Below are 10,182 nucleotides of genomic sequence, written 5' to 3' on the forward strand. Positions count from 1 at the left end.
CCCACTGACCCTGTACTATTGCCACACACCCCCCAGAGCGGGACGGGATGTCCGGGGGGTGAACACCCACCTGCGCTCAGTGTCGGTGGCAGCGGCCAGTTTTTGTACATAGCACTGGACCACAGGTGGTCTCAGGTTAAGGTTCAGGAGGAGACGGGACATTTTATAATACATTTTTGAGTAAAGTTGTAATGAGCTGACCAAGGACATGATGCTCTTTTCAATCCTAACCCACTACAACTGAGAAATTTCATGTATTCTTTAAAGCACTTGGGGACACTGGTTTGTACAGAGATTTGCAGCTGTGGAAGTGACACAAACATCGTCACAAACACCCTGAAAACTGCCAGCGGTGTTTGCTATAAGCACCTAAACCCATGTTCTGGCCGTGGCATGTGGGTTGCTTCATCCTCCAGGAGAAGGGGGAAGCCAAGCCTGGCTGTTCCTATGGAAATCGCTCCTCCTCCCCTATAAACCCATTGTTTCCCATCCCATCACAAAAGCTTCTTCAATGGTTTGTGTAATACTTTGCTTTTATCCCCAGGAACCGCCAGCGTGGTTGTGGGCCACCCCCTGGACACGATCAAGGTAAATCACTTTGAACTGTGATCTCACATCCCCACCCAGAACCCCACTGATGGGGAGGTGACCTCTCTCCAGATGACACCTCAAAGGACCTTCACTTCCCCCAACACCCCAAGAGGGAATGTAGCCTGGGTAGAAATGTTTTCACAGACTTTAGTCTCTCCAGTGCTCATTTTGAACGAGAAACTAGAACTGGCTGACACAAGCAAGTTCCTCTGGTGAGGATTAATGCTGAAAATTAAACCTGGCCTTACTTAATGTGTGGCTTACCAAACAGTCCTGCCAATGTTTCATTGAACCTTGCCACAGACAAGTATTCAAAGGGCAACAGGGGAACTATATTTGTTTTGCTGCAGGCACATTTTTCCATGTTTTCCTAGTATTGGCAATGCTGGAAGGGCAGAGTGCTGAAAGTGTTATCCCAGGGCTATGAGGTGCGATATTTACTATTCCTGCAAGACAATTATTCCTCAGAGGGCAGGATTTAGAGACGTAAGGAGATATTTGCTAGCATAATGCAGACAAGCCCATGCACGTACCACCACAGCCTGACCCAACCAAGCTGACTATCCCTGCTGATGCAGAGATAAAGAGGAAGATCCTGTTCTTTGCTCCTTCTGCACACTGTGATAGGCATCTCTGGCCATCTTTCACTGCTTCAACTACCCTGTCCGTGCGCTCTGATCTGGTTTGGCCCTGGGAGCATCACTGGATGGGTGCAGAGCCCCTGCGGGAGGAGCCCCAAGGCTGCCTGCACCATCCTGGCCATGGGCAGGGGAAGGGCACAGGCAGCGCAGGCAGGCTCTGCCCAGGGTTGCCAAGGCAATCCCCATCTCAGGACATCGTTGCCAGGTTTGGGGGAGTTTGGCAACAACTGAGAGAGGATCCTGTTGGGAAGCATCCGAGTTTCTGGATGCCAAGAAAGAGCGAGCCCATCCTTCAGTACTTATAAAGACAAGTGTCAGGCTGACCCGCTGGTGGCCTTGGCTTTGGGCATCGCCTGGGAATACCAAGTAGGCAGAGTTGTTGTCTTTCCAAATTTAGAGGAAGGGAAGTGGAAAGGAGAAGTTTTACCCAGCATTTTGCCAGCAAAGGGGCAGCTCAGTGGCATTTGGAGGGGATGGGGGGTCCCTCCCTGGGGATGGGGGAATCCCTCCCTGGAGGAGGGGGCAGGATTGAATGGAAGGTGGGATGGGGTATGTGGCATCTGCACCAGAGTTCCCATCAAGCAGATCTTCCTTCAGCTGGCCCCTTCCCAGTGTCACAACATTCATCAAACTCAAGCAGCTGTTTTTCTAAAGCCTTGCAAAACTCTGAATAGTTTTACATTTACACATTTTTCATCCTCCATGTTGCATTCGTTTCCCCAGAACTTTCTTCAGATTCTGGGTGTCACCCAAGGGTTCTGTCTAATTAAAATATAACAGGAAGGAGAGGTTTCCTGAGGAGTATCTGTGCTGGTACCAGCTGCCTTTGACAGAGATGCCAGCAGGGATTTCAGCGCTGGGTGTTAGCAGCTTAGCTAAGGGGCATATGGGCAAGGAGCAGCTTGTGAGGGCATTCGGTTGCCCTCAGTTACTCAAAAAATGTATTAACTTGAACCTCTGAATACCTGGTTACTGTGTAAAAGAAAAAAAAACAACCCCATGGAGGCAAAATGACCATGTCTGGGCTAAGTGTTCAGGTGAAGCCAGGAGGGAATGCAGGGCTGTGCAGCATGGTCGCCCTGTCCTGGGCTGAGCCGGGGGTGCAGCCAGCTCCCCTGCCAGTGCCCCCAGCCCCGGTCCCCCCAGCATGAGCCACGGTGTGCACAGGTCCGCACCCCTGGCCCCGGCCTGCCTGCCTTGCACAACGCGTGCTGCGGGAGCCGCAGCTGGCATCTGCATGTACCAGCTCGTTCACAGGGCTCAGGACATATTCTGCTTCTGCTGCCGCCTTCCCTGTGGCCTCTAGCCAGGTGTGGAATGGTGCTCGGTGTGTGCAGATGGAGCAGCCCCGGGGCAAGGGGTGAGTTCAGGCTTCTTCAGTCCTTCCCTCTCCCCAGCCAGGGTCCTGCAGCAGCACCCCCCCGCCCCAGCCAGTCTCTGGCCAAGTGAGTGTGTCATTCAACCTGCTATTTGCTGTCCAAAAGCTCTCCCCAGGCATCAGCTCTGGAGGAGATTCACACTTTCAGGCTTGTCGTGGTTTTACACAAACCAGCCGCTCGCTCACCCTCCCCTCCTCCCCCTCCCAGGGATGGGGGAAAGTATTAAAGTGGTGAAGGGAAAAGAGACTCGTGGGTTGAGATAAGAACAATTTAATAACAAAACTACAATAACATTGGAAATAATAATAATGATGACAATAATAGTGATATATACAAATGTACAAATGAGCGACACACAGTGATACAGCTCACCACCCAATGACCAAGACTCAGCCCACTCCCACCTAACTTGTGAGCAGCTTGAATGAAAGATGATCTAAAAATATGTGTGTGTATAGATATACATATGTATGAGAAGGGGAAAGCGTGTTGAATCATATAGGCTTTGTCGTGACTTACACACCGTTTCTTAACAGCTGTTGTAGGCATGTTTTGGAAGGCGTGTAACTATTGCTTTCCAGAAACAAAATGTCTTTGTTGGAAATAATGTAAAAATGTATTTTTGCGTGAAGCGTGGAGAATTTCTGAGATAGAGCTGCATTATTTTGGCTCCATTTAGTATTTCTATGTCTTAAAATCCACCTTGGATCAGAAAGGCCCTGGAAGCCTCCCGGGGGATCACTCCTCTCCATCCTTCAGCAACGCATCCCAACCTCCACTGAGAGTCCCCAGATGAAGGAGACAACATTGCTCTCCAATTTCCCCATAAATCATGAACTCGCCCATGACAGCCCTGCACACCAGTACCGTGCCGGGCCAGGGTAGCTGGTCTAGACTCGAGAGGAATTTGACAGTCATCGATTCCAGATGTTGCAGAAAGCTTTAAAGCTCTGAGGTCCCGTTTAGCCCCGCTTCTGGCAAAGTTCAAGGGGGTGGATGCATATAGATCTTCTTTTATTGCTCTGTTTTCTTTACAACTAAGGAAGGATTCGCTCTCAAAGCAAAGTACACAATGTTTACATAGCATGAGCTTTCACTGGGCTGGAAGCATGGGAGTTTAACTCATGGGAGTTTAACACAGGAGTTTCATTTCTTTTGCAGACACGTTTGCAAGCTGGACAAGGGTATGGAAACACGCTCAACTGTGTTCTCACTGTGTACAGAAATGAGTCTGTAAGTACTTTTAGTTTAAATGTGCTGCTAGCAAATGCAAATAGATAAATAGATAAATGCATAAAGCAATTACACAAAATCGCTGTTGACATCAGCATTTATATGAAGCTCTATAAAGCTGGTGCAATACACTGCAAATTCCTGCAGCTAACGCTAAGGTGACTCTCTTGGTTACTCCTGTAGACGGATCCCTGCCGTGGAGCGATAAATGACATTGCCCATGTCAGGGTGTTACATCCACAGTGGCTGTTTTGCCTGTACCTGCTGGCAGAGCCCTGCCAGAGGTATTTTACTGACTTTGGTGATGCCAGGCAAAAAGCTGGCCATAAGAGGGACTTTAACATGGGTTCCTGTACTTTCAGCACATCCTGTATTCTGCACAATCTTTACAAGTCTTTAGCAATATGAAATGATTTTTCATTTGCTCAGCATGTGTGAAGGGTTGGTTCCAGGAGACAGCTCCTACTTGTATTTGCATTTCTGACCTAATAGACAAGTCGGGGTTTACGCCACTCAGTCTGATTTGTTCTCTTAACTCCTGCTCCCTTCCCCGAGTAGGTGGCCGGCTTCTTCAAAGGCATGTCCTTCCCGCTGGCCAGCATCGCCGTCTACAGCTCCGTGGTGTTTGGCGTCTTCAGCAACACCCAACGGCTCCTCAGCCAGCTCCGCCACGGAGACCCATCCCACGCGCCAGTCCTGGCCGACATGGCTCTGGCCAGCGTGGTGGCTGGGTTCGTCTCTGTGGGCATCGGCTCTCCCGTGGAGCTGGTCAAGATAAGGCTACAGATGCAAACACAGCCCTACATCGAAGGTAGGAAGCAGGAGTTTATTTTTCCTTTCTCTGCCGATCCTTGGTGCTTACCGAGAGCTTTAGGACAACTCTGCAATTGAGCTGAAGTTGCTTCCTTCAGCCTCAGGATGGACCCATCCTGCTCAGCTCACGGGGAGGGTTTTTATCTGTGGCATTTCCAAAAATTTCACATATACATTTGAAAACCGCTGGCTAATTCAAGGGAGGGTTACCGGTAACCCAGGTGCAAGATGGGTGAGGAGGGGATGCTGTCAGGATGGCAGTGGGCAGCTGTCACCTCTCCAGAAGCTGCAGGCAGAAGGAGCTGCTTCTGCTCAGGACTGGGGCTGAATTTCATCGCCGGCTGCCAGCACGGAGCAGACCCCACCGGAGCACATCCACCGCCAAAGGAAGAGATGGGGCAGCTTCAGAGCTGAACAGCTTGGATTTCAGCAGTTTCATGAACACCTTCCTCAAGATTATAGCTGTGGTTAACTGTGAAATATTGACATTTTTGTATTGCTTTGATAAAATAACATTATGTGCATTTTTAGAAGCCTCCATGCAGCGTAGCAACTTAATGCCCTTTCCAGAAGCAACTTGGTCTACATGGGAAGGGCCAGATTCTGAAGATGTCAGGGCTTTCAAAGATGCAGCTTGGCATCATATGTCATTAAAATCCATGAAAACTGGCCATGTAGCCTCAACCTCATTTGGAAATCTCACTGGGCACATACCTATTGGGAGGCATGCAATGCATCTAAGCAAAATCTGTCCTGAAGTGTCCAAACATCTTTTAAAAATGGACCTAAGTCCTCTTTCTAAAAACTTTTTTTTTTCCACCCTACATATTGATCCCAGCAAAACAAAACGGATGGCAGTGATTTCTGTTCGATGGCAGTGGGCTTTTGAGAGGAGTTCTATAGCAATATATCTATTATAATGGTTGCTTTTTTTTTTTTTTTTTTTTTTTTTTTTCCCAGCAAACATTAAACTAAAGCCCACAGTTCCTGGATTTCCTGTGTACCAAGGCCCCATTCACTGCTTTAGGACTGTCCTGCAGAAAGAGGGGATAGCAGGAATATACCGAGGCGCGGGAGCAATGCTTCTGAGGGACGTTCCTGGGTACTGCCTCTATTTCATCCCTTACACATTTTTCTGCGGATGGATTACACCCGATGGATGCATTTCCCCCACCCCCTCCTCGGTCTGGCTGGCAGGGGGTGTCGCAGGTAAGCACCTTGATTTCCCACAATGCTGGCGAAAAGTTCCTGGGGATAGCTCAGGGGCTGCCACATCCTCCTGGTCACCAGGAGAGGACACGGGGCTGAACGACCTTCCTCCTGCAGGGCCGGGTCCCCTGGCACCACGGCTGCGCTTTACGACTTGATAAACTTTATGGATAAAGTCGTGTTATCAGATCTTCATCAGGCTCAACGTCAGCAAGAAGGAAAACAGCCAGCGCCTTCGTTTCCTTGGATGTCTCACGGCTGCCAAGATGCCTCCAGAAGAGGACTTCAACCTGCTGGCTGCCCACCAGGAGGGCGTGCACCCTACCCGCACGCAGCAGAGTTAACTGTTATTGATCTTCTTCTTCTTTTTTTCACTTGTAGACCTGCCAGTAAGACGGGCATGTGCATCCCCAACCATGCTTATATATGTGTTGTGGTTTGGCTCTGGCTGGCAGCAAAACTCAACATTGCTCGCTCACCCCCACCCCCTGACCCCTCCCAGGGATGGGGGAGAGAATTAAAGGGGTGAAGGGAAAAGAGACTCGAGGGTTGAGATAAGAACAATTTAATAATGAAACTACAATAATATTGGGAATAATAATATATACAAATATACAAATGAGTGACACACAGTGACACTGCTCACCACCTGATGACCAAGGCTCAGCCCGTTCCCAGCTAATGATCCCAGAGCAGGGAGAGTCCCAAAGCTGCAATTCTGAAATGGAGATAAGAGCCCAAGTGTCTGAGAGACTGAGACAACCCAGAGCGAGGGGTGAACCGGAGGGAGACAACCTGGAGCAAGAGAGAGAACTGCCGGACAGAACCTCACCCATATACTGGGCATGATGTGCGTGACATGGAACAGACCATCGGCCAGTTTGGGTCTCAGTCCTAAACCTGAGGTCGAATCCTGGGCTGGTCACTGGGGCTGGGCTCCCTCCCAGTTTCTCCTGCCCCTGCAGACACGGGCACAGCAGAGAGGCTGGAAAATCCCTTGACTTCCTGGCAGCAGCTCTGCCCATCAGTCTGTGACCAGCCTTCTCAGCACAAACCCAAAATATAGCCTCACACCAGCTGCTGTGAAGAAAGTTAACTCTGTCCCAGCTGAAACCAGGGCAATGCATAAGGTCACCCCTGCACCCCCTCCCCATTTCTTGGCCATTTCTAACTGGCAGACCCCTAAATGCAGCTCAGCCCTTAGCTCAGGTAATGATTACACAATGACCCCTCTGCTTCTGCAAATAAACAGAGCCCTGGCCCATCTGCACAGCTTCTCTAGCGTGGCCCAACGCTCATCAGGTCCAGACAAACCCCTCTCTGTCCAACTGGACCGTGTATTGTGGTCACACACTGACCTTTCAGAGAGACAAAACATCCCACTCGTCCGCAGGCTGATCAATGCAAATAGATGGTTTCTTTACAGGAGTGACGATGTATCTCAGCTGTGCAGAGCCTAACCCTGGCTCCACGAGATGGACCAGCCTCTTATTTGCATTCCCAGCTCAGACTTTGCTTTGCAACAGTATTATCTGAGGACTCCAGTTTTTCTGAAATTGCCCCAAGCGGCAGCTCCCTGCAGCTCGGGCTCTTCCCGCGGCATGGCCGTGCTCCTCCAGCAGCGTGGCAGAAGATGTGTTTGCACCTGGGGGAGCACCTCCTGCATTTGATGGGCAGCGTAACCCCTGAGCAGGGTGAATGCCCTGAAATGAAAATGCCATGAATATGATGTGGTAGACAAGAGGTGAATTTCTGAGTTCACTGACCTGCGGCCAAGGAAATCTAGAGAAGAAATTGTTCAACTACTTCTGCATTTTTCTAGGAGCCATTTCCTGGGGGACTGCGACTCCAATGGATGTTGTGAAAAGTCGACTTCAGGCGGATGGAGTTTATTTGAACAAGTACAAAGGGACCCTCGACTGTATCCTGCAGAGCTACCAGCACGAGGGCTTAAAAGTAAGTGGCATTTGAAGTAAAATCTGGGTATTAGGCATTTAATTTTCAATTGGGGAATGGAAGGGCTGTTACAAACCTATCTGCAGGGTTGAGAGAGAGCTAAAGGTAGTTATTGCTAAATTACGACAGTAGGTAATTATAGTGCGGATTCTTTCTAAATCATAATGGTGAGAGTACAGATGTGCCTTACAGCAATGAAAAAATTAATGACTGGGGGTCACAGTCCGCTGGTGTAATGAACTTCAGATGACACTTCATGTCAGTGCATTTAATTGTGGATATGATTGACTTATCATAAATCAGAGGCAGAAAATCTTGCCTCTGTGATTGCTTCTACCATATGCAGAGGTCAAATGCTTCCCATCAGCACCGAAGTCAATGGGAACTAATGTCAGCGGGACCGTGCTGGCACCCAAGGGGCATTCAATCGCCCTGGGCAATGCTTTGGTGGATCTGATGCTGCGGTTTACACTGCCCACCCTCGTTTTCCACCATGAGTTAATTGAGAATTCTCTTAAATCAGAATTGCTTTGGCTTCAACTGTGAGGAAGGACTGTGTGCCAAAAAAACCTTATCTCCTTTTTCTGACTTTGTCTACTAGCGTAATAAAAGTTGTTTGTTCTACCTGCAAACTTTGCCTCAGTTAAACGCGAATGGCAGAGAACCAGGGTTTGCAGCTTTATTGCACTGCCAAGGCATGGTTACGAGAAGAGACGTCTTCCGATATTGAAATAAATCCATATTTCAGTCATCAAACCATCATGTGGGCTTTTAGCTCCAAAGTGTGAATTTTCACATTCTTAGGGAAAACTAACATGTTACAAAAAGAAAAATAACCTGCAAAATCCCCAGGCAGCGTGATTTCAATATTTGCCAACATGCCACTGTGTTACGCCAGTTGCCACAGCAGCCTCCAGTCTGGTTCGGTTTTTGCCGTTGAGTGAAGAAAGTCACAGCACAGGCACCTGGAGAGATGCTAAATGTGTTTTCCCTTCTCTCTCCATCCTCATCCTCACCCCCTACCCTCCTTGTCCTGCCTGAATATTAACAACTAATTCAGGCACTTGGGTGGTTTTTTTGAGGTCTGAGCTGCTCGCAGTTTTTCTGCTCTCCTGCCTGGCACCCGGACCAAAGCCAGCAATAGGATTGAGTAATAGCTGGCGGTAAGACTAGATCCTTTCTTGTAAGGAAAATCTTTTTATATGCTGGGAGACACACAACTGATAAACAACAAACCCAGCTCTGGATATTTTTATTCTGGGACAAAGGAACAGCATTCGCAGTGCCGAAAATAATTGGTGTACACAAAAAAATGTGAATGTAGCCCTCTTTTTTCTCCATAGCCAGGTGTGTTCATTCTGATGAGAAAACATTATGCCTCTAGTCTTTTCTTCATAAATCTTCATTATTATTTAACTTGGCTCTCTCATGATACTTTATGGATACTGCAAAAATTGGAATTTCTTCCCAGAAAATTATCTTTCCCAAAAAAACCCCACCATCCCAATAAATCAACTAATATCCTAAATATCCCCATATTGCAGTTTCCCATTGTGAACTCCATCCTAAACAATGTCAAGATGTTTGGTTGTCTTGTACAAGCCAGCACCGTGCACTGGATTTACTGGATGCACGCTATGGTGGTGTTTAGCAGAGCTCAGTATTTTAAGGAAAATACTGGTTAGACCCTTAAATCTCCAGTCTTCTGCTCTCGCAGCCCAGCTCCTCCACGTTTTCCCACAGCAGCCGTGGGAGCTTTGCCTTTGTCAAGCCTGGCAGGAGGCTTGCTTTGCTGATGTTACTTTTCATGTCTAATTTTGAGCTCCTGGTGTTTAGATTAGCGACCACAGCGATTAGCCTGGGTGGTTAACAGAGTGATTTGGTGAGAAACAGGCCAGCAGAGATACTCCCTGCAATCATCAGTCATCTTTTCAAAAAATATCTATTGAGCAGAATGGGGAAGTCTGGCCGTACAAATTCACGTTTATGATCTTAATGAAAAACACGCTGAGATATGTATGAGCACCAAAGCTTGCCCTTAGGAACCCACATGTGCAAATATCAGCTTCTGTCAAATATTTTTTCCAAAGCTGGTGGCAAGAGCTAGTTCTCAGCAAGGTACAGAGGAAGTCTAGTTTTCTGCTGATTGACAAATTGTTTCTATGCTCAAGGGTGAAACCTGCAAAACAGTCTGCGTGGCACAGTGCCAGCACACGGCTCCGTCTCCACTTCCCAAATGTCTTCTGTGCCCAAAGACCCAGCCCCAGGAGTCAGAGCATTTGCTGCATGAAAGCAACAGCTTCCTTGTTGTACCCTGGGGTTTGCACGATCCTTGCGCACTTATGGATGCAAAGGGAAAG

General features: G+C 48.3%; 1 protein-coding gene across 1 annotated transcript in view; it reads left to right on the top strand.

Moving 5' to 3' along the window:
- Positions 1-544: 544 nt before the first annotated feature.
- The window catches only part of SLC25A48 (solute carrier family 25, member 48), a gene marked incomplete at its 5' end in the record, with an annotated part of 10,140 nt that continues 502 nt past the window's right edge, over positions 545-10,182 (top strand). The window contains 5 exons of the mRNA XM_010076387.1: positions 545-588; positions 3,773-3,844; positions 4,403-4,655; positions 5,618-5,866; positions 7,689-7,822. Of these exons, the coding sequence (XP_010074689.1) occupies positions 545-588; positions 3,773-3,844; positions 4,403-4,655; positions 5,618-5,866; positions 7,689-7,822 (752 nt within the window). The remainder of the gene's footprint in view (positions 589-3,772; positions 3,845-4,402; positions 4,656-5,617; positions 5,867-7,688; positions 7,823-10,182) is intronic.

The sequence above is a fragment of the Pterocles gutturalis genome, unplaced genomic scaffold, assembly GCF_000699245.1.
Source record: "Pterocles gutturalis isolate BGI_N339 unplaced genomic scaffold, ASM69924v1 scaffold26478, whole genome shotgun sequence".
NCBI classification, from domain to species: domain Eukaryota; kingdom Metazoa; phylum Chordata; class Aves; order Pterocliformes; family Pteroclidae; genus Pterocles; species Pterocles gutturalis.